The sequence below is a fragment of the Odocoileus virginianus genome, chromosome 7 (assembly GCF_023699985.2).
Source record: "Odocoileus virginianus isolate 20LAN1187 ecotype Illinois chromosome 7, Ovbor_1.2, whole genome shotgun sequence".
Lineage (NCBI taxonomy): Eukaryota > Metazoa > Chordata > Mammalia > Artiodactyla > Cervidae > Odocoileus > Odocoileus virginianus.
This window is the reverse complement of record NC_069680.1, coordinates 31,053,089-31,077,705: the sequence shown is the minus strand read 5'-3', so window position 1 is coordinate 31,077,705 and position 24,617 is coordinate 31,053,089. Positions and strand designations below refer to the sequence as shown.

The 24,617-nt window shown below is 52.0% G+C and overlaps 1 protein-coding gene across 2 annotated transcripts in view; it reads left to right on the top strand.

Moving 5' to 3' along the window:
- Positions 1–24,617, top strand: part of C7H10orf143 (chromosome 7 C10orf143 homolog) — an 89,609-nt gene that overhangs the window by 33,624 nt on the left and 31,368 nt on the right. The window contains exons 4-5 of one of the 2 annotated variants that reach the window (XM_070470443.1): positions 21,544–21,705; positions 24,049–24,211. The exons of the other annotated variant lie outside the window; for it this stretch is intronic. Of the exons in view, the coding sequence (XP_070326544.1) occupies positions 21,544–21,705; positions 24,049–24,165 (279 nt within the window). The 3' untranslated portion in view covers positions 24,166–24,211. The remainder of the gene's footprint in view (positions 1–21,543; positions 21,706–24,048; positions 24,212–24,617) is intronic. 2 annotated transcript variants of the gene reach the window in all.

The window sequence follows — 24,617 nt, the reverse complement described above, 5'->3', positions numbered from 1 at the left end:
ATTTTAATTTTTTGGCAAAAGTTCTTTCTTAATCCCTGACAGTCTGACCTTTGCACTGACTTTGTGGTTTTAACGTATGGGTCCCATATTGCATTTCTAATGTGTATTATCGGCCACGTTTGTCCTTCATGAATGATCCGTCTTTGGATGTTTTTCTGTTGGGGTGCTTCTCTTTGTTATTTATTTTCAGGAGTTCTATAAATATTAAGGCTGTCAGGTCTGTTTTCCTCTCCTTTGTTGCCCATATTTTTTCTCCATTTATAGTTTTTCACATTCTTTTCAGTGATGTCTACGGCATCATTTACTGGACGATTTTAGCAGTCATAACTCTTGGCCTCCTTTTAGCCTTGGAACCATTAAAGAAAGACCTTCCTTTCCCCTAGATTATGTACGTTACATGAACTGATATGTAAATTATGGCCTACATTTTTGCATGATTCTGATTTCACTTTTTTAATTTATGTTTTGTTTTTGGCTGCATGGGGTCTACATTGCTGTGTGCAGGCTTCTCCTGGTTGTGGCATCGGGGGCTTCGCTTGCGGCGTGTGGCTTTCTCATTGTGGTGGTTTCCTGTGGATCATGGGCTCTAGAGCACAGGCTCAGTCATCGTGGCACTTGGGCTTCGTTGCTCCTGGCATGTAGGATCTTTTGGACCGGGACAAACTGGTGTGCCCTGCATTGCAAGGCAGATTCTTAACCACTGGACCCCCAGGGAAGCCCCTGACTTCACTTTTAACACATAAAACTTTGTGCTTTAGCTACAGAGTTTTAGGGCATAAAGGGCGATATATCTAACTGTGTTTTTCTCCAAATATTAACCAATTATTCTTTTTTGGAGGGGAGGTTGTGAAATGTGTTATTGAAGCATAACCTATATAAATGGATTTTATTTATATATGTAGCAAAACAGTGGTGCTGAAAGTAATGTTTTCTCTTATTATTTTTTAAAATTGTTATTTTATATTGGAGTATAGTTAGTTTACAACATTGTGTCAGTTTCAGATGCACACAAAGTGATTCTGTTATAGGTACATATGTATCCATCCTCTTTCAGATTCCTTTCCCATTTAGGTTGTTATAGAATTGAGTATAGTTCCTGTACTGTATACTAGGTCCTTGTTGTTTATTTATTTTATGTATAGTAGTGTGTATACGTTAACCCCAAACTCTTCATTTATCCTACCCCCCACTACGTTTCCTCTTTGTTTTGTTGTAGACATAGATTTGTTTTCTGTATCTGTAAGTCCTTCTTCCAGATAAGTTCATTTGTATCACTTTTTTAGATCCCACACAATAGGTGACATCATATGGTGTCTGACTTACTTCACTTCGTATGATCATCTCTAGGCCCACCTGTTTTGCTGTAAATGGTATTATTTCTTTCTTTCTTTTTTTTAATTGACTCTGATGTAGTCCAGCTTGTCTAGTTTTGCTTCTGTTGCCTATGCTTTTGGTTTCATATTATGTGCCATATGGGGCTTCCCTGAAAGCTCAGTTGGTAAAGAATCTGCCTGCAATGCCGAAGACCCCAGTTTGATTCCTGGGTTGGGAAGATCCCCTGGAGAAGGGATTGGCTACCCAATCCAGTATTCTTGGGCTTCCCTTGTGGCTCAACTGGTAAAGAATCCACTTGCAATGCGGGAGACGTGGGTTCAATCCCTGGGTTGGGAAGATCCCCTGGAGAAGGGAAAGGCTACCCACTCCAGTATTCTGGCCTGGAGAATTCCATGGACTGTATAGTCCTTGGGGTCACAAAGAGTCGGACATGACTGAGCGACTTTCACTTCACTACATGCCATACCATGTCATTGCCAAGATAATATCAAGAAGCTTTTCCCCTATGTTTGCTTCTAGAAGTTTTAGAGTTTTGGATCTTTAATCCATTTTGAGTTGATTGGTGTGTGTGGTATAAGAGTCCAGCTTTATGATTTTGTGTGGGGATATCCAGTTTTCCAGCACCATCTGTAAAAGAGACGGTCCTTTCCCCATTGTGTATTTTTGGCACCTGTGTCAAAAATCACTTGATCTTATGTGCATGGATTTATTTCTGAGCTCTATTCTGTTACATATGTCTGCCCTAATACCAATATGTAATTTTTTTATTACATAGCTTTGTAATATATTTTGAAATCAGAAAGTGTGATGCCTTCAACTAGCATATGAAGAGATGCTCAACATCACTTATCATCACAGAGATGTGAAGCAGAACCTCAGTGAGATAGCATTAAGCTCCTGCTGGGATGGAGCAATAGATACTAAGTGTTCACAAAGATGTGGAGAAATTTGAAACTTACACACTGTTGATAAGAGTGCAAAATGGTGCAGCTACTGTGGAAAATAGTATGAAGGTTTATCCAAAAGTTAAAAATAGAGGGACTTCTCTGGCAGTCCAGTGACTGAGACTCTACACTTCCACTGTTGGGGGTGAGAGTTTGATTCCTGGCTGGGGAACTAGGATCATGCATGCCACACAGTGTGGCCAAAAAATAAATTAAAAATTTTTTTTAATTGATGCAAAAAAAAATTCATGATGAACCAAAAAAAATCAAAATTAAAAATAGGACCATCAGATGATGCAGCAATGCCAGTCCTGGGTATACAGCCAAAGGAATGGAGGTCAGGATCTCAAAATGATAGCAGCCCTGTGATCACTGCAGCACTGTTCACAGCAGCAAGGCGTGGAGGCCAGCTCAATGGCCGTGCGTGGGTGCTCGGCCACTCGAGTCATGTCTGACTCTGTGATGCCCCATGGACCGTAGCCCTCCAGGCTCCTCTGTCCGTGAGATTCTCCTGGCAAGAATACTGGAGTGGCTTGCCATTTCCTCTTCCAGGAGATCTTCCAGACCCAGGAGTCAAACCCACGTCTCCTGCGGCTCCTGCATTGCAGGCAGCCTCTTTACCACTTGAGCCACGGGGGAAGCCCAGTTAAATGGCCATCAACTGATGAATGGATAGAGAATGTGGTACATGCACACAGTGGAATATTACTCAGCCCTAAAAAAGAAGGAGACCCTGCATTATGTGACCACATGGATGACCCTGGAGGATATTATGCTAAGGGAAATACGTCAGTCACAGAAGAATAAATATTGCCTGATTTCAACCAATACGAGGAAACGAAAGAGTCAAGCTCACAGAAGCCAGGAACAGAACGGTGGTTGCAGGCTGCGGGAGGGACACGGTGGGGGTGGTTGCCGGTGGGCAGAGTCTCGGAGGCGCGGAGCGGCTGAGCCCCGGGGCTCTGCTGCATGGCGGAGTGCCTGTGTCCACCACGCTGTGTGTGTTGCCCGCAAAAAGCCCTGGCAAAGCCGGATCCCGTGTTAAGTGTTCTCCCCACAATAAAGTTAGAAAGAGCGCAGGGCCCTTGGGGGGAGGGCTGCCCTTGCTGTTGGTCTTTGCTCTGAGTGCCGGTGCTGCCCCTCCCCACTGCGTCCCACATTCCGTCGTGGCCGCTGAAGGCCCCCTCCGCCCTCTCCACATGGTCAGCAGCTTCTCCTCGACCGGAGCAGGAGGGGACTTTCCACAAAGCCTCTTTGTCCCCGCAGATGGTTCCACTTAGGCCGTGGTTTCCCTGGCATCCGGGGTAATTGACAGAGGCACTCACGACCCCTGGTCCACAAGCCCAGGCTCTGGAGCTGCCTGGCTGGCCCTTGTGCCCCCCTGGTTCACAGAGCATCCCACGGCCAGTGAGCTGGGCCTCTGACCTCACGTCTAAGAGCAGAACCTGACGCAGGTGCACATATCCTAGTGAGGGCTATCACGGTCTGGGCCCTATTCTGGAAAAGGCTGGAGGGACCACAGAGCATCCCACGGCCAGCGAGCTGGGCCTCCATCCTCACATCCAACAGCAGAACCTAACACAGATGCACATACCCTAGTGAGGGCCATCACGGTCTGGGCCCTATTCTGGAAAAGGCCGGAGGGACCACAGAGCATCCCACAGCAAGCAAGCTGGGCCTCCATCCTCACGTCCAACAGCAGAACCTGACACAGATGCACATACCCCCAGTGCAGGGCCATTATGGTCTGGGCCCTGTTCTGAAAAAGGCCAGAGGCTCCCCCTGGAAGATCTGACTGTGTCCCCAGACCATGTGAACAACAGCGACAGGCCCAGCAGGTTCCAGAGGTCCTGAGGCCACTGAGCCTCATTTACATCCTCTCAAGCTCTGCCTCTCTTAAGAAACCTGGGTCTTAACAGAAAAGATGTACTGACACAATTCATATAAATGTGTAAAACGGTCCAGGGTGCCGTCCACGTGTTGTTCAGACTCGGTGTTTCTTGTGCTGTTTATGTGAAGTGAGTTCAATGGCTCTGTCTTCTTTGAGGTAGAAAATGCCAAGTGAATTCTCTCATTCCTTTATAAAAACAAACCTTATATGTTGAAGTCTTTCTGTGGTGACACCTAATTTTCTCTTCCATCTTGCCTGTATTTTGTGGTTCCTTGTTGACCCCATGGACGCCAGATTTCCCTGTCCTCCACTGTCTCCCAGAGTTTGCTCAAACTCGTGCCCGTTGAGTGGGTGATGCCATCTGACCATCTCGTCCCCGCCGCCCCCTTCTCCTGCTGCCTTTGTGGCCCGGTAATGTTTATAAGTTCTGGATGAGGCCAGGCCACGGTGCCTTTGCCCTCCGCCCCGTCCATTCCCAGGGCGCCCGTGCACCTCTGGCTACTGGTCCCCTCGCAGAGTGCTGGGGGAGGCTGGCCTTGGAGGGCGAGGGTGGGGTTTGCTCTGGCCAAGTGGAGGCGAGGATGGGGCTTCGCTCATCGGTGCCCCAGAGCTGGGCAGGGCTCCCGGCACCCAGGCCGCTTCAGTGAGTATCTGCAAAGTCAACAGAAACCAATTTCTTTAAAAAAAAAATCACTGATGTATTCTTGGCTGTGCTGGGTCTTGGTTGCCAGGCAGGCGTGTCTCTAATCGCAGCGAGCGGGGGATCCTCATCCCCGTGGTGTGCGGCCTTCTCACTGCGGAGCTCGGCGCGCAGCCTGCAGGCTCATGGCTCCCAGACCCCAGAGCACAGACGACAGTGTGGCTCACAGGCTGAGCTGCTCCGAGGGATCTTCACGGATCAGGGGTTGATCCCTGATTGTCCTGCATTGGCAGGTGGTTCTTTACCCCTGAGCTGGCAGCGGAGCCCCGGGAACTGATTTCTAATGAGCTTCTGAACGTCAGGAGCCCAGGCCGGCCGTGTGTTCGGCTAGCGGGGTTGGGGGCTTGCTGGGAGGGGCCCACCAAGGCCAGTCCAGCTCCTGGTCCTGATACCACAGCTCCGACCTCCTGACCGAGCCCACCACGTGCTTCCCGTCCCCAGACCCTCCCTGCCTCTGTCCAGGGTGATCCTGTCCTGCTGAGAAAAGCCGCACGTGCACACTGCGGAGGCCGGAAACAGCACATGGGGACCAGGGCCAGGTGGTTGGAGGCAGGAGTCCAGGCCGCACCAGGCGCCCGGACGCCTGCTCACCACTGCCCCGAGGGCTGGGATCAAACACGCTAGGAGGGCATGAGGCCGCTGGGCCTCCTCCCCACCCCAGCTGCCCCCAGGGATTCAGCTGGGACCGTGCTGAGGGTGGACCCCAGTTCCAGGGCACACAGCTGGGGGGCCTCTGCGTGGGCGACACAGTCCAGTGACAGCGCATGTCCCCAGCTCCCTGTGGCACGCATGAGCTTTCTCCACGACGCACGGGCTGTGTATGTCCATGAGAAAGTCCCGTGGACTCCGGGGACCTGTGTGACTGGGCGGATGCCAGTGGCCCTCAGAGCCTGAAGCTGACTGAGCTCCCTGCAAGCCTCAGCCTCCCCAGGCCCCCGCGTCTGGAGCAAAGCCAAACCCTCTCGCCCTGCACCCTATTCTGGGGCCCGCAGAGCTGTCCCGGGGCTGCAGCCCGAGCAAATGCAAGAGGCTGTCGTGGTCCCGGCAGCAGGCACTGGGGATGCAGCCTGCCCAGCCAGGGCGGGGACGGGGTAGGGGTGCAGGCCTACAGGTCTCTGGCGGGGCAGGGCAGGGAGGGGAGAGGCTGCCTGCCCCCAACCAACCTGCCCAGCGGGCAGGGTGCCCACAGAGGCAGGCTGCCCCCTTAGCCTTGGTGGGCAGGGCCAGAGAGGGGCCACAGCCAGACCAGCCTTCGCTCCCCTCCCTGCCCGGCAGCCGCCACAGGGAGCCGGGCAGCCCACCACAGAGCTCGTCTGTGATGAGCCCCGAGGTGAAGGCGGAGAACAACCCGGGCACCAGAGCGGAGGAGACGGGCCGGGGCACCCCGGCACTGGACGCGAGCGGGAACTTTTCCTCCAGGCTTCTAGGGCACAGAGGTGGTCTGCTGTGTGCCCCACGGGTCCAAAGAGGGGAGGCACACCTGTTCTTCAGAAGAACTGCGTCCTTTCCCTAGAGCTAATTCCGAAGAAACACTTCCAGTGGATGCGTGTGTAAGTGACGTGGGCGGGAGGTGGAGAACATCCCCACTTAGGGCACCAGCGCGTGTGTGCTCAGACGTTCAGTCATGTCTGACTCTTTTGTGACCCTGTGGACTGTAGCCCAGCAGGCTTCTCTGTCTATGGGATTTCCCAGGCAAGAATACTGGAGGGCGTTGCCATGCCCTCCTCCAGGGGGTCTTCCCAATGCAGGGATTGAACCCACATCTCCTGTGTCTCCTGCGTTGGCAGGCAGATTCTTTACCATTGCATCACCCGGGGCACCAGAGGGCTGTGTTAAATACACACACAGGGAAGCGTGGCCAGGGCGTCACCAGTCTTGGCGACAGGAGTTAGAGGAAGTGGGTGGGCCGCTCCCCTCCCCGCATCCCCCCAGCTTTCTGGGGTCTCCTGTGTAATGGCAGCTAGAGCCTGGAAGCCTGGAAGGAGGGCTGGTGTCTGGGTTCCTTATGAATGGGAGATCCAGGCAGGTACAGAGCTGTGGGCACTGCCCAGGCCTGAGGCAGCCCCTGGGAAGCGTACGGCTGCTGGAGGCCCTGGTCTCCCCCGTTTTCCTGTCTGTGTCCCCACCAGGACCACAGCCTTGAGAAGAGCCTCCAGGGTCCTGTGGGGACACTCAGGAGGAGAGAGAAAGAGCAGGCTACCCTTATTCCCCGGGCGGCGGTAAGATCACGTTCCCTGATGGACACTTGAGCTGCCCGACAATGCACGTGCCAGCTTTGTCTCCCCCCGACAGGTGAGAACGTCAAGTGCAGAGAGGCAGCAGAGTGCACATGTGGGTCATCTGAGGTCACGCAGCAGGCCGGATGGCTGCTCTTGGAGCCCACCTGGGTATCAGCTGGTGCGGGCCACCCGCAAGGTGGCGATGTGACGAGCAGGGTGACCCTCGTGGGTGGAAGAGCCCCCTGGATAAGAGTGTGTGCCTTTCCTTGCAGTTGCAGAGTTTTACTGCCTGCCATTTATAACACAGGGCAAGTGTGCACAAGTGTGCATGCACGCACAGCCCCCCCCCCCCCCGAGATGTGATTCACATTGCCCACCGCCCTGCCCTGGGAAGGTAAGGGGACTCCCCGTGGGAGACTAACTGGCCTCTCCCCGGAGACCCGAGGCCCCAGGCGGTGCAGAGGGCACTGACTGAACGACCTTCTCATCTTTGTCTACCGCTCACGCCGGGTTGGCGCAGGTGGAGCTGCCAGCGGCCTCGATGCTCGGGAAACACGCCCAGTGCATGGCAGGGGTGGCTGGCAGCCGGCGCCGTCCATGACTTATAGGAGGATGGCAGCTTTACATATTTAAAAGGAGCATGGCCAGCTTCCTATCTGAAGTATGTTTCCCCGGAGAGACCACCACCATTTGATCTATTTTTGATTAAAATGTAAAAATTAAAAATTAAATCAAATGGTAGTATAAGTCCTTGGGGAAAACACACTTCAGTTATGAAGTATTCCCTACAGTAACCTTGAGACTCTTACGGCAGCATTGTCTCATCTGTAGGTGGTCTTTTTATGTCACACGTAATTAAAATAAATTGCGGTGAGCTCCACCGAACGCCTGCCTTCGGATGTATGGCCTGCAGGCTGGGCCCCTCGGGCGCGTCTTGGTGGGGGAGGCGCTAGCCAAGGGGCCTGGCAGGGTTGCCCAGCCAGCCCAGGACCCAAGGGTGCCCAGTTCAGCCCCTTCCCTGCTGAACCCCCTCGAGCAGTCTCATCCCACCCCCGTCGGATGAGGGATCGCGCCCTTCCCACTCAAAGAGCCGCAGCACTATTCCTATACCATCACTGAATAACGGATGCCGCCCCAGAAACCAAAGCAGGTGCAATTGGATTTCCTAGGAAAATGTGCTTTGCAGAATCTAATCTACAACTGATTTGTATCAAACTACTTTATCAGTCTGCCTGGGATTATGGGAGCGCATCTGATATGTTTAGGGGACGGTCACCTCGCAAACGAGACACACCAGTGTTTGCATCCGTGATCCCCGCCACTCTTGGACATAGCTTTCTGAGTCGTGACTTCACCTCCATCGTGTGGGTGTGACTGGGCACGCTGGGGCCGCCTCATCACACTTCTTTGTCTGCATTCATTTGTTTTGAAGCCTCTGTTTCGAATGAAAATTCCCCAGAAGAAAAACGTTTCTGGAATGAAGGTCTTCACGCAGCTCCCATCATTGCTGTGCCGTGGGTTCTGAGCGAACGATCCCGGGTCGGAGCGGGCGGGGTGCTGCAGAAATGCCGAGTCCAGTGTCGGATCGCAGGAGGGCTGTGGCTGTCCCTGTGGTCCGCAGACTCGGGTGGGGCCCGTGCTGTTTTAATTACCGACTAGTGCCAGACACCTGACACATGCAGAGTCCCCCTTCTATTCTCAACCGTGCTGGCAGCACGGCCTGGCCCGCTGGAAGCAGTCACAGCTGTCGTGGTTTGGGAAAGCCCTCTCCTGAGGAACACGGGGTGAGCCTTGCAAGCAGGAAGGGGGAAACCGTTAGGGCAAGTTCAAGGCGAGATGCCTCCCTCACGGCTTGCCCTGCAGGGGAAGGCCGTCAGAGCCCCCAGGAGCCAGGCCTGGGCTGATGGAGCTGGCCCCCACCCTCCAAGAAAGCCAAACCTTCCGAATGGGGTCCGAGACTTTCTCCAGGGGGTGGGCTTTTTTCACCTGGGCAGGCCCCCTACCCTGACCATGGCCTAATTACCCCTGGAGCCCATGGAGAAGAGGGGGCAGAAGATGCTAGTTTGGGGGCCTGGCCAGCTGGCATGACCAGCTCTCTGTGGGGCGGGCAGTGGGACACAGCATGTCCAGCTGAGGCTCGGCCACTGACAGGAGGAATGCACTTATCCATTTACAGACTCTTCTAAGAATGCACGTTCAATGCAACTGGTGGATTTTGCGTTTCTCGTGTATTTCCTCGGGCAGTTTCCTTGCTTCCTTCCAAACCACCCTACCTGGTTAACACTCGCAGGGTGACCTTTGCATCCACCTGGTGACCCCGAGCACTTTTTCTGACTTAACCCCAACACCAGTCCAGCCCTGACTTCCGAGGAGATGGCCTCCCTCAGGCTGGGCCAGCTCTGTCTCATGTTTACCCCCTGCCCAATGTTCATGGATGCCTCCACCTAGGGCGTGTGTATGAGTGTGCCTGTTTGCACACATGAGTGAGTGTGCCTGTTTGCACACTCATGAGTGTGTGTGCACATGCGTGTAGACTGTTAAAATCATACACAAAACTCCTGCAACTTTTATCTCCACTTAACACTATGCCCTGGATGTCCTTTCTGTGAGCATAGCTCATCAGCACAGATCTGGCTCGTTATTTTAAGACCCACATATTATTACATCGATTATATGAGCAAAAATTCATGTTGCTGACATTCTGTTGATAAACGCTTGGATTTTTGCTATAGCTATATCTTATAAGTTTAAAAATAAAAGTCAGATCTATTAGATATTTTACTATCAACTTAGCAAGAAGTTTTATAAAGCAAAACACTCAGTGCTGGTGAAGATGTTGGAAAATAGGCATTCAATCCTGGTTGATAGCAAAGAAAAGTGTTACAGTCATTTTAGAAGCCAATTTGGCAAAATCTTTTAATGTGTAAAATGCTCCTACTCTTGGCTCAATTCTTCACCCTCCTAAAAAATTGATTCTGTGCACAGGTTTATGCCCAAAGCTGCATTCTGAGCCTTTGGAAGGGACCACTGTCTTCTTTCCCTTCTGGGGTCAAACATACTATGTGGGGAAAATGACACCTGTCAAGGTCCCTGGAGGTTTCAGTTTGTGAAGCCTCCTGCACTTGAGATGTCCTGTCTCTGTCTCAAACACAGCATCATCCTGGCAAGACGTCAGCCTGGAAGCCTGTCTCCCTCCAAGTGGAAGAGACTTCCCCAGCTCTGCCCTTTGGTGGCAGGAAGGGATGAGAGCCCGTAGGCAGGCACAGCAGCCCCCACCCACCCCAGGAGGCCTCACGGAGGTCTGACCAAGACCCAAGTATCCCTTTGCATGTTGGTGCATGCCCAGGAATGGTGCTCTGGACCAGGAGGCCATGCTGTGACCCCCAGCCCCCCACAGCCCTCAGGAATCCTCTCCGTGGGCCTCCAGTTCACTCCCATGGTCTTTTCTCCTGTTCTTTTGAAGAAGGCCCATTACCATGGGATGCAGGCAGCGTGGGCCAGGCCAAGGGAGAATCAGCACAGACCTCGATTACTGTCATTTCTAGTAAGGAGAATTTGATGCTGGCACAGAATTCGAAGTCCATGAACCAAATGACCCACTGCCTGAGATGTTTTGCAAAAGCAGCCTTGTCACGACCTTCATCTTGGAGAAACCCCAGTGTTCACAGGTGCCTTGCACTGCAGAGACCAGCAGATGTTAGCACACAGTCATGATAGCTCCTTGTGGACTGCCTGGCCCAGGCTGGCTGGCAGGGGGGCCTTTAGCTCAAAAGGGACAGGGATCTGGGCCTTCTGTGCTGCTGGCAAATGAGTTTCCCAGCATCCCCTAAGAAAGGAGGCACCCAGGCTCAGGCTGCTCATGCCTTCATCCACGTGTCCACTCTCACCCTCACCCCATGAAGAGCGAGAGAGGCAGAGGACAGGAGGCCATCCTGGGCACGCGGACCGGCTAAGTTGTCGGGAGACTGGAGCTCCTGCTGACCGTGGACTGCTTCCCCAGGCCAGCCAATGTCTCATCCCAAGCTCTGTACCATCAAGGCCGGTATATCTTGCCCCGTCTCTGAATGAATCATGCTGACTGGCGCTCTGGGGATGGCAAACTGATGGTAGCCCACTCTCTTCCTTAAAGGCATCCAGAGTGCCCTGGGGAAGGCCACGGATGCAAACACAGTGTGTGAAAATCCAAGAGGTCTCCTTGAGGTAAAAGGCCTCCTTATTATCCTCAGTGTCTGGACGAGGAAACAGGCCCAGGTGGGGAGCTGACTTCCAGGGTCCCCCAGGTGGGCAGACGGGACACAGCATCACTGAGCTGGGTTCTGGCCACCAAGGTGGCCAACTGCCCGGGTCCGTCCTCACCCGAGGGTTTCCTGCGGCCCGTGACTCTCAGTGTTAACAGGGATGTTCCAGGCAAAGCGGCCCCAGCTGGTCACTAGGCAGCACCTCCCAAGCTCCTCCCCAGGGGCTGCTTGCCGCGGGGCTGTCCCCATGTGCCCCCCTCCTCCCTGAGCGCAGAGGCCCCCAGGGCATCACTTCTTTCTGGGCTGCCATCTCTGCTTCCTCCCTTTGTCAAAGCCTGGCATGGAAGGGCACACACGTTCGGGGTGCTCTGAGCCACACCGGACTGACTTAGGCAGGGCTAGTAGACAGTAATAGGGGGCCGCCCAGGCCAAATTCACAAACTGGGCTGTCCAGGGCTAAGGCAGGAACTCAACTTTGTTCGGCCCAGTGTGGGTGGGAAGGGTACCCTCCAGGGCACCCTGTTGCCCTCCCCACTTGCCCTGTGGGCCTTGGTATCCTATCATTTACACTGAGCAAAAAAAAAAAACTGAACGTGTTAGTTGCTCAGTCCTGTCCCACTCTTTGTGACCCCAAGGACTGTAGCCCACCAGGCTCCTCCGTCCATGGAATTCTCCAGGCAAGAATACTGGAATGGGTAGCCAATCCCTTCTATAGGAGACCTTCCCAGCCCAGGGACTGAACCTGCGTCTCCTACATTGCAGGCATATTCTTTACTATCTGAGCCCAGGTAAAGCCTGGGAAGCCCCGAATTGAGCATGCTAGCTCACAAAACAACCCACACAGACCATTTCCCTCCCAGGCTTCCTGCCTGTGTCCATAGGCAAAGTCTGGAGGGAAAGTCACTGCAGGTGAAGATGGTCCTTGGCAGCGGCTGTAGGGACCCTGCTGGCTGGGCTGACACCTGGGCAGGAGCTGGCTGCCAGGACTTACAGGCCAGCGGACTTTTCCAGACCTGCCTTCTTCTCTAACGAGCATGTTTCTCTTCTGACGAACAACACACGACTGAAGATTCGTTCCTCAAAAACAAATGAGAAGGTCTGAACCAGAAACTTCAGTCTGGACCCCCTCCAGGCCCCCCGCTGGCCCGGATGCCTGAGGACCTGGTCCTTCCTCTTCGCCTGGACCCAGTGGAGCTGGCGCCCGTGTTTCTCCCTGTCACGAAAGAATTAAAGACAGCATCTTGGGTTGGAAGCAATTGTGGAGGGTGGAAGTTTCTGGCCTGGCAAATAAATTGGATTTAAGTATATTACAGTCCTAATCTTTTTCTGCCTCTCTCCAGACGGTCTCTGTACATGGAAAAATGAGAATGTATTCGCAGACAAAGCGTGACCTGAGGGAGAAGCCTGCCGGAATCTGGATTTTCAATAACATAAGACAATAAAGCTTAGACTTCTAACCTGCTGCAATATGGTCCAAGTATAAAGAGCTTAGCTGCTAATAAAAGGGAAGGGGCTCCCCCTCATATCTGCAGATCCAGACCCCCCAGAAGGACACTTCATAAAGATCATAACGGGTTAGCCGGGATCATGCAGACACGGGCCCCTTGTTGACCGATTGTCTGACAGTTGTCACCTACGGGTCTGATATTAATAAGTCCCGCGATGATTTCCTTGGGGTATTTTTGTCCCTTTAATTGCACATCCTCCTGTTGTGACCTACACTGGGCAACACGCTGGGCTACAGTTACCTGGTGGCAAGATACACTCGAACGTGCAGCGGCCCCTCCGCAGTGAGGCTGACTCGGCAGCGGCCAGACCGAGGGGAGGCCAGGCGCTCGGGACACAGGACAAAGCTGACTGCCTCCTCCCAGAAGGTCAAGCACTCTGACTCCTTTTTTCAGAAAATGGGAGCTGGTGAAATTCAGGATTTTAAGTGATCCGTCTGATTTTGTTTATCAAATATTTTACCAGGGGATGAATGGGTTGCCAAGCTGGTCCCTAGACAGTGTAATTGAGGCAAATTGCATAAATATGCTGCATCAATATGGTTGCTTGAATCAAGCCTGGTTAAAAGTGTTCTTTGACTTTAAAATGAGCCAGCAACATGGCTGCAGACAGTTGTAACAGCCAGCAGGCTTTCTGCCTGTCCATCCCCTCCCGCCCATCCGCCGGGCTCTCTGCGGGCTCAGGACTGGCCCGTGCTCTTCAACATTGCCTGCATTTTAAAACCTCTCTGATGGTTCAGAGGCTAGAGAATCTGCCTGCAATGCAGGAGACCCAGGTTTGATCCCTGGGTGGGGAAGATCCCCTGGAGAAAGGAACGACATTGAAGCCCAGTTTTCCAAAACATTCCAATTCTGTTCATTCCAGGTGTTGCTTCTTCCCTCCACCTGCCCCTCAGAAGAGGCAACCCCATTCCATAGACGGCACAGCCCTCGAAGTTTTCATTTCTGTGGCTGTTCCCTGAGGTGGGCTGTTTAGCTGTCTTAAAGCCGGGCTGTACCCTGGGGACTCAGACACTGTATAGCGACTCACACCCACATGGAGTCACAACTGCTTCTCTGTCTTGCCATCAAATATAGACGATTGAGACGTGGGTGGAGAGAGCCGCTGATGAGCAAGGAGCCCCCCCTCTGAGGTGAGGTGCCAGGCAGGGCTTTTAAACAGGCTCCAGCCCTGGTGCTGGGCGCCTCAAAGAGAGCTGCCTGCCTCTGAGTCAGGCTCTTGGGGCTCCCAGGAGGCAGTGCTGAGCTACAGACGGAGCCCGCGGAGTCATCTGGACCCCTCTGTCCAACAGAGAACAAGTGGGAACTGTCCCACTTGGTGCTTTTGGGTCTGTGATGGGAGGTTATGAGATCTGGTGGTGTTCATGACCTACTGGGCCTAGAGGACCAGAGCCCAACACCTAAACGGGGCTCCTGGTCAGACAGGCTGACGTGGGGAGTGGGCACCAGACATGCCACTCAGTAGCTCCATGGCTGCATCTCCCAGAGCCTGCTTCCTTACCAGAATATGGGGGGTAGCATGGGACCACTGAATGCCTCAACTGAATTAACCACAGTCTTGAAAGAGAGGGTGGTCCTTAGCCTTTGAAGGGTGGTGTAACAGGATGAAATCCTTCCTTCTCAAAATGTATATATTGAAGTCCTAACTACCAGTAATTCAGAATGTGATTCTATTTGGAGAAAGAGTCTTTAAAGGTATTTCGGATTTAGTTTGGTTCAGTTCAGTCGCTCAGTCGTGCCTGATTAAATGAGGTTAATTAAGGTGGGTCCCTATCCAATGCAACTGTTGTCCTTATAAGAAGAGATTAGGACACAGACATACACAGAAGGAAAAGACACACGGGGAGAAGATGGCCATCTATTGGGCTGGCCAAAAACTTGTTTTAGATTTTTCTGTTAGGTGTTACGAAAAAACCCAAATATAATTTTTTGTCTAACCCAATACATGCCAAGGAAGAGAGACCTCAGAAAAAAACCAAACCTGTTGACACCTTACGTTTGGACTTTGAGCCTCTAGAACCGTAAGAACATAATTTTCTGTTGTTTAAGCCACAACGTGGTGGCAGCCTGAGCAGACCAACAAAGGCAGATTTGCCCACAGCTGGCTCTGCCCTTGGCCTAGAGAGTTGACATTTTATTCCTTAATCTCTTCTGAAGGTGTTTCTACCTGTCACTAAGTTACCTGCTCAGAGGCCTCCCAGCTTTGTGACAGGTGTACACACACCTCTGCTTTGGAAACAAGCATACAGGTATAGCCAAGTAAACGCCTACTGGACCTAACCCTCTTGCACATAAAGACTAAAAATTCTGCAAAATAAGAAAAAACTCTACCCAAATCTCTCACTGACGCCTGAACCACACATGTTTGTGGCAGACTCAGGCAGTTTAGCTAAAATAAAATATCTGCACTGTGATTTGAGCTGATGCTAAAGACACAAAGTTTGCAGTTTGAGTCCAATCATGTTAATTGCATACCAGAACAAACAAACAGAAAAATCAACATTCTCTGGAGGATTAGAATAGACTCCAGGATTTCTGCAACATAACAGTCCCAACACATGGTGTTCAGGATACAATCTAAAATCACTTGATATATATTACAAAAATAAAACACACAGGAAGATGTGACCTGGTCTCAAGATAAAGTCAACCAACTGAGAATAATCCTGAGATGATCCCAAGATGTTGGAATTAGGAGATGATGCTATTAAGTTACTCAATTAAGTAAAGAAAAATATGCTGTCAGTGAAAGAAGAGATAAGAAATCTCAACTAAGGAATAGAAATGTAAAAATCAGAACCACAAAGGAATTCTAGAACTGAAAAATTACAATATTTGAAATTAAAAATGGAGGAGATTGGCTTATCACCAGAATGGAGATAACAGACTAAAGAGTCAGTGAACTTCACTATAGATGAATATCAATGATCTAATCTGAAGAAGAGAGAGAAAACAGATGGAAAATAATGAAGGAATTATTATTGGAAACCTCTAGGACAGAATCAAAAGGTCTAACACATGAAATTTGAGTCCCAAGAGGAGACAAAACACGGACATGTAGGAGAAAAAGTATTTAAAGTTACAGTGGCCAAGAAATTTCCTAAATTAGGTGAAAGACATAAATTTGAGTTTCAGAAAGCTCAGTGAACCCCAAACAGGAAAAATACAAATAAAATCATGTCTAAACTGAAAACCAAAAGAAAGAGGAGATTGCTGAAGCAGCCAAAGTAAAACTATACACAGTTACCATCTGAACCACTAGGGAAGAAAAAAACTACAGGCATTGCAAATGTGTATGTACATAAACTATGGAAAATATGATTTGAGTGACTGCAGACTTCCCATTGGAAACTATGGAAGCCAGAAGGCAGTGGAATGACGTGTCTGATGCCGAGAAAGACAAACCCATCAACCTAGGAGTCTGTAACCAGGGACAGCGTCCTTCAGAAAGGAAAACATTTTCAGATTAAATAATACTTGAAGAATTTGTTGCTACTTATGAGAAATACTAAAAGAAGTTCTTTAAGAGAAAAGATACCAGTTAGGAATTTGGATTTTAGGGCAGTAACAAAAAATGTCAAAACTGGGAAATACATGGGTAAATGTAAATGAATTTTGAAATCTTCATTTCTCTAAAATATATGACTGTTTAAAGCAAAGAATTATAACATTGTCTTCTGCAGTTTATTATGTCTATGGATATAATACACATGACAACTATAGATTAAAGGTCTGGGGGCACATATGGACCTAGTAAGTTATAAGGTGTCTACATTTTACATAGGCTGGCACAGTATTAACTCTAACTAGACTGAAATTCAAGGAGGTATTGTGTATATTTTAATCCCTAAGCAATGACTAATAGTCTAAGGTACAGTGTTAGTTGCTCAGTTGCGTCTGACTCTCTGCGGCCCCGTGGACTGCAGCCCACCAGGCTCCTCTGTCCATGAGATTCTCCAGGCAAGAATACTGGAGCGGGTTGCCATTTCCTTCTCCAGGGGATCTTCCTGACCTCAGGATCAAATGCAGGTCTCCTGCATTGCAGGCAGGCTCTTGACCATCTGAGCCACCACGGTAAGGTACAGGTGAAACACACAGACCATTGAAATAGATTTTTAAAAAATATTCAAATAATCCAGAAGAAGGCAGAAAATGAGGAACAGAGGAGCACAAAACAAAGGCAACAAAGAGAAAATAAGTAATAAACTAGTAGACTTAAATCCAACCACATCAAAAATTACATTAAATTTTAGTGAACTAATCATGCCAGTTTTTCCAGTGGTCATGTATGGATGTGAGAGTTGGACTGTGTAGAAAGCTGAGCACTGAAAAATTGATGCTTTTGAACTGTGGTGTTGGGGAAGACTCTTGAGAGTCCCTTGGACTGCAAGGAGATCCAACCAGTCCATCCTAAAGGAGATGAGTCCTGGGTGTTCATTGGAAGGACTGATGCTGAAGCTGAAAGTCCAATACTTTGGCCACCTCATGCGAAGAGTTGACTCATTGGAAAATACCCTGATGCTGGGAGGGATTGGGGGCAGGAGGAGAAGGGGACGACAGAGGATGAGATGGCTGGATGACATCACTGACTCAAAGGACATGGGTTTGAGTAAACTCCGGGAGTTGGTGATGGACAGAGAGGCCTGGTGTGCTGCAATTCATGGGGTCACAAAGAGTCGGACATGAATGAGGGACTGAACTGACTGAATCACGCCAATTAAAAGCCAGGAGTTGTCCGAATGGACTTTAAAAAGCAAGACCCACACCTCATACTCACTAGGGTGCTATAGTCAAAAACCCAGAAAGTGACAGGTTGCAATGATGTGAAGAAATTAGAATCCTTGTGCACCATTAGTGGGCAGCTGTTTACAATGTAAAACATTGTGATTACTCAAAACTTAAAAATAGAGTTACCGTGTGATCCAGCAATTCCACTTCTGCATATATACTGGAAAGAACAGAAGTCAAGGGCGTGAACATATACTTGTACTGTATTCACAGCACCATTATTCACAGCAGCCAAATGAGGATGACGGCCCGTCTGCCCATCGGTGGAGGAAGGGAGACAAGAAACATGGTACGTTTGACATGTACATGGTACATTACATATAAGGAAACACTCTTCAGCCTTAAAAAGAAAGGAAATCCTGACACAGCCTACAACACAGATGAACCTTGAAGACCTTATGCTGTTTCCCTTCCAGCCCCGAGTACTGAGTGAGGGGCGTGCACACCCCTCCACCACGCTCAGAGCCCCGAGGGGCAGACACATCAGGCCGAGTCCTCTTCTCGCGTGCCATTACCTGCCTTGACTAAAGACAGGAAGGAAAGCCCCAGACTGAGGACTGGGGCTCTCCCCTTCCCCCCCTCCCTCTGTGTCCCAGGGCACAGCCCCCAGGAGCTCCCTGGCCTGGGCAGGCCTGGCCACTGCTGCCCAGACCCTCTGGTCTCTGCTGTGGGCTGCACCCGGGATGCTGTCTGTGAGCCTGGGGCACTGAGGCTGAGTAAGCCAGCTGGAGGGCGAGCCTGGGAGCAGGGCCAGCTCCCATGATGTTGCCGGGCATCCGTCCCCGACACATGGCCAGAGCTTGTCTCCCAGGGAGGGGGTTGCAGGGGTCAGCCCACCACTCTGCCTGACCTGGGGCACAGGGGTCAGAGCAGGAAAGCAGGCAGAGACACTACCTATGGACAGGCGGTGATCGGGGTGCAAGCTCAGAGTCCACGTGCCTGCCGAGCCCAGAGTCCAGAGTTCTGGGGATGTTCCTCCTTCTCTCTTGTACGGCTGTCTTGAGTTCTATTTTGTGTGATGTTAGTGTAACCATGCCAGCTCTCTTTGCATCCTGGTTTCAGGGTAGGTCTATTTCCATCACTTTATGCTCTGCCCAAGTTTTCATATTTCAAGTAACTAAAGGAACCTATTTAAGATGACTGTTACAGCTGGGTCTTGCTATTTTAAATTTATTTTTAATTATGGGGAAATACACTTAGCATCCTGGAAGAGGGCATGGCAACCCAGTCCAGTATTCTTGCCTGGGGAATCCCATGGACAGAGGAACCTGGTGGGCTACGGTCCATGGGGTCGCAAAGAGTCAGACACGACTGAGTTACTGAGTGAGCCACACACACACTCAACATCAAAGTTCAGCATCTCTGGTGTGATTTACGAGGCCTGAGCATATCCACAGGACTGTGCGTCAGTCTCCAAAACTGCTCATCTTGCAAAAGGAAAACTCGGTTCCCACGAATAAACCCCTCCTTTCTCCATCGCCCTGCAGCCCCCAGACTACCATTCCACGTCCATCTCACAACCCTGAGGGCTGTGAGCGTGGTGGACGATACGAAGGAACTGGCGGTGAGAGCCTGTGGCTCTCCCCTCACTCGGGACTCCTTAGTCCTGTGAGCGGTCAGGATGCTGGGAGTTACCATGCCCCGCTGTTCTGCGTGGTCGGCCGATGTCACACGGGAGCCTGCCTCCTGTGGCAGACAGCGGTGGCCTCCAGTGCATCTTGGGCCTGGAGTCCTTGTCACTGGTGCTTGTTCACACTGGGTGGTCTGGGGCTTCACGGGGCCTCCTTTATGGCCAGTGAGTGTCAGGGGTGGGCAAGTCCTCCCCTGGCCAGGAACATCGCTGGAGGAGGAGGTAAGCCTGGGGGACCCCAGCACGCAGTTCTGGCTCACTGGGGGCCCCTCCGTGCATCCGTGGGACCAGCAGTCCTGTTTCTCGTGAGGCCCACAGGCAATGTTTCAGCTGCTGACTGCCGGTCCCCTGCTCCATTTTTGTATTTCTATGTGCGCGGGGAGGTCTTTATCACCTTAGCAGAATGCTGAATTACCTGCTCCGCCTCCCACCAGCATCCAAACCTGAACACTGGGAATGTTTGCACAAATCCTTGGGAGCTTGAGGGGGAAATATTTCAAATTAGGGGAACGTTCCAGTAATTGGGAGCATTTGGAATCCCCAGCCTCATCCACACAATCCTTTCCAAGTGCGTTTCCAAAGAGAGAGGAAAAACTTCCCCGTGAACATCCCTTGGAGTTGTCTGACAGAGAACTCTCTGCAAGAGCGTGGGGGTGCCTCCTAGGTTTTGTGGGCAAAGGACTCGAAGCACTCGGAGATCAGAACCCTCTGCTGTGAGCCAGACAAGCAATGTGAAGCCTAAGGAACACTGCCAACGCCCTGGACATGACACCCGTGACCTGTCCACATGGGGTCATGACATCTTCTCCCCGGTGACCCACCGTCAGGGCTGCGAACAGATACTGTTCTCCCGTGAGACCGTCGGGCACAACTTGAGCACCTGAGCCACGCGTGCTGGAGAGAGACAGCCTCGTTCTCACACCCGGGGAGGCGGTGGGCGCGGGGGGGCTTCCAAAAACGTCCACAGCGTCCCTCGACCTGTCGACATAGATTTTGGAAACACTTATACCCATCTTGGAAGACGGCAGAAAATCAGCGAATCTATTTTAAAAACTGAATGTTAAGGACAAATGAGATCAGGGAGGCTTGGGAATTTGTTTGCTAGGGCAGCTGTAACAAAGGGCCGCAGGCTGGGGGCTTAAGCAAAATGAAATGGGTCTTCTCACAGTGCCAGCGGCAGGAAGGTCAACGTCAAGGTGGCGGCAGGGCTGGGACCCTGAGGCCTCTCTCCCTGCCTTGTGGACGCTGCCTTCTCCTGCGTCCTCACGTGTCTCTTCTCTCTGTTCCCGTGTCTCTTGGCATAAGGACGCCAGTCCTGGTGGGTGACCCCATGACCTCCTGTAACCTCAGTCACCCCCTCGAAAGTCCCGGCTCCTGGCAGGGATGCCAGGGCCACCTTGGACAGGCCGGGCCTCCATCACCTGACCCAGCAAATGGGGATCAGAGCAGGAGAGATGAATCCACCCAGGCCACAAGAGTCTGCAGTACGGCTGACGTATGTCAAGCACGAGATCAACAGGAACAGTTCAGATCCCGGCTTTGCCAGCGAAGCCCCACCTGCTGTTTTCTTAAGTGTGTCCGAGGTTTGCTCCACCCATGAGCGGACTTGGCCACCCACTCAGGAGATGCCTCTCCGGCCAGGCGTGGAGGTGGCGGGGGCCAGGGTCACCACCAGGCGCTCAGCGGGCGAGGGATACAGATGTGGACTCGGGCGCTGACGTCCTCTGAGGCCGTCACTGAAGTGGCCTTGGCACAAGGCAAGGGGAATCCAGAGGAAGAAGCCTTCCTTAAAACAACAATCTCTTCTCTCTCCATCTGGAGGGCAGAAGTCCCGGGGTGGTCAGGGCCGGGGCCCTCTGGACGCTGCACCGGTCCTTCCTGCCGCCCCTGTTTCCGCGGGTCACAGCTGCCTCCGCCGTCACGCAGCCGTCTCCCCTGTGTGTTCTGTCCTTTTGTGTGCCTGTCTTCTCCTTACAAAGACACGAGTCACTGGATTTGGGGCCCCCCAAATCCACTCTGGGTCCAGAATGACGCCATCTTAACCAATTACAGCTGCAGAGATCTGTGTCTGAGCATCATCACCTCCAAGGTGCTGGGTAGATGTGAGAGGTTTGGGAGACTCTGTTCAATCTGTGCAGAAGTTTGTTGTGAAGAGCAGCCCCCTTTGCCCCAGCGTGGGGGGGACTTTATTTCTCACTCCGCTGTTCACCCCTGAAATACCCCAGAGCTGCATGTGATATTAGGAAAGTCACATGTTTTCTGAAGGTGTTTCTTTTCTTGCTTCTTTCCCTAGGGACAGAAGGCAAGCAGGCGCTTTCTCCCCCGGGCAGGGGAGGTGAAACTGAGCCCAGGATGGCGGGCCTGCAGATCAGAACGGAGTCTCCTGAGGCTGCGGGCCCCCAGCCATTCCTGGCCCCTTCTTGCCTCTGCATTTACTGTGCCTTCGACCACTCAGGTTAGATCGTGCTTATTTATCAGGACTTAATTGGACTCGTTTGTGTGCAAGTGGTTGGAATGAAATGGGAGCTGGGTAAGCAGCCAGGCGCTTATCACAAAAACCTGGAGCTGTCTCTAAGAGCCACTTGGCCCTGGAAGAGCAAGAACGAGTCAGGCCCGGAAGCAACACCCACGGCCACCAGTGCCTCTGGTCCCTCCAGACACCTCTCTGCGCCTGCACTTGGCTTCCTTCACCCTTGCTTCCCATCAGCCTTCCCCACATGACGGCCAACGGCCCCCGAGTGGGTCTACAGCGCTCATAGTCCAAAACCTCAGGGCAGAGACTCATTAACCAGGTCACCCAGCACCCCTCCCCACCACCTCCCTGTCATCGGAGGGCAGTTGAGGACAAGGAATTGCCCGTGGAAAGGTGAGGGGCTGGCAGGTAAATCTGGAAGGTCTGCTTCCTGCTCCTGTCACTCAGGGCTTGCTTGGCTCCGGGGTAGCATTTGGGAGCCATCAGGTTAATGTTTGGGCTTTGCTGGCGGCTCAGATGTAAAGGATCTGCCTGCAGTGCGGGAGACCTGGGTTCAATCCCTGGGTTGGGAAGATCCCTTGGAGGAGGGCATGGCAATCCACTCCAGTACTCTTGCCTGGAGAATCCCAGTGGACGGAGGAGCCTGGTGGGCTACAGTCCATGTGGTCAGAGTTGGGCATGACTGAGTGACTAAGCATAGCACAGGTTAATGTTGGTCACTTGGAACTCCTTCCTGTGGAGGCCCGGGCGAGTGCCTGGCGTGGATCCAAAGTCAGATGCTGGAGCCGTCTGGCCCACGTGGAGCCGTGAGAGCTGCCACGTGCTGGGTCCACGAGGTCCTCCCAGGCCCTGCAGGCATCCAGGACAGAGGCCGCAGTGAGACCTGTTCTGTAGACCCGGAAAGTCCGTGCCCTCAGAGGGCCATCCCCGCCTGACTGGCCAGCTTGGCCTGGGCCAGTGCCACAGCCCTCCCTGCTCCCTGGACTGGGGGTTCCTGGACCACCAGAGACGATGCCCTTTCATGAAGTCAACCTCACGTCCCCACGCACTCTTCAAAGGCAGCAGAACCCAGCTGTTGACCTCCTGGAAGAGAAGGGGAGACGGGGAGAGCGGGGGAGGAGAGGTGATGCTGGGATCTCGGGAAAAGCATGGATGGGGAGGGGGCGGGGCCCGTGCAGGCCGAGGGGTGAGCAGAAAGGGGAGGGAACTGCCCCAGAGGAGGGCCGCCCGGGGCCTCTGTGCGCGGAGCCCGAAATGGCAGAGCTTCAGCGGGGATTTTGATGACCTAGCTTTCCTGGTAGCTCAGCTGGGAAAGAATCCGCCTGCAATGCAGGAGACCCTGGTTTGATTCCTGGGTTGGGATGATCCTCTGGAGAAGGGACAGGCTACCCACTCCAGTATTCTGGCCTGGAGAATTCCATGGACTATACATACAGTCGCAAAGAGTCAGACATGACGGGGTGACTTTCACTTTCACTCACTAGGCCAACAGTAAACGAGGGTTTGTTGGCTCGAGCTGGAGAGTCAGACATGCTGGGTTCAGGCCCGGAATGACCCACATCAGGGGTTGGCAAACTCTAGCCCTTGGGACAAGTCTGTTCTTGTAAATGCGTTGTCACCAGAGCACGACTGAAGACACGCAGGTGTCCTCCGTATCTGCTTTCTGCTTCCACACAACAGAGGCTGGTCTAAGGAGTTGTGCCAAAGACCGTCGACTGGCAGAATCTAAAACACGTGTCACTCGGCCCTTTCCCTGACAGCTTTGCTCACCCCAGCTCCAGAGCTGTGTCCTCCAACAGGGTGACACTGGAAAGGTGTCTTATCTGAATGAAGATGGGCTGTAAGTATCAGCCATGCACCAGATCCACACACTCAGTATGAAGACAAGGGTGTAAAATAGCTCATTGAGAATTTTTGCATACATTTGCATATTAAGGTGGCATATTTTAATATGTTGGGTTAAATGAAATACAGTATCAAAAATAATTTCACCTGCTTCTTTTTATACTTTTCGTGTGGCCACTGGGGAATTTTCAGCTGTGCCTGTGGCTCTCGTTGCGTTCTTTCCCCCTAATGTTTATTTACTCATTTTGGCTGCCCCAGACCTGAGTTGGGGCACACGGGATCTTTTAGTTGTGGTGCTCAGACTCTTAGCTATAACATGTGGGATCCAGCTCCCTGACCGGGGATCCAGCTGGGGCTCTGCACGGGGAGCATGGTGTCTCAGTCACCAGGCCACCAGGGACGTGCCTACTCCGGTTGTGTGGGTTGTGTTTTTATCAGATGGCATTGGTTCAGACTCCACACCTCTCTCCCACCTCCCAGGGGGTTTTCCCATGTGTGGCGGAGGAGAGGGCTGCCAGCGTCATCTTCTCAAATCGCAGATGGCAGTGGGCCGGGAGGTCAGCGCAGTGGGTCACCGCCAGAAGCTTCAGACAATGAAGTAGAATAAAACAGAAAACGTCCAGCAGTGAGTCACACACTAAAGGTACTGGTTTGCAAGACCTTTGTTAGTTAAGCATCTTTCCGCTCGTCAGTCTGAGTGCTAGAAGTTGTATGATGTATCTTCTGGGGATGGGCTCCAAGACGTCTGTACGTACCTGATCCAAGGATGCTCACAGCCCTTATATACAATGGAATCCTACTTCCAATTGATTTGATATACAGATCCCAAACCCATGGATCTGGAGGGCTCTACGATGATTTTATGAACAACTAAGAAAGAAAACGCACAACTAAACTGTGATGAAAGGCATTAGCAACAGACGTTTGCAACCCCAGCGTCAGTCCCAACAGCTTCTGGTGCTTTGAGTTCCTCATCGACTCCGAGGCCTTGGCCATTTCTCCTGCCTTGGGCTGCATTGCTGGGAGGGGTACAGTCGGTCCTTCAGCAC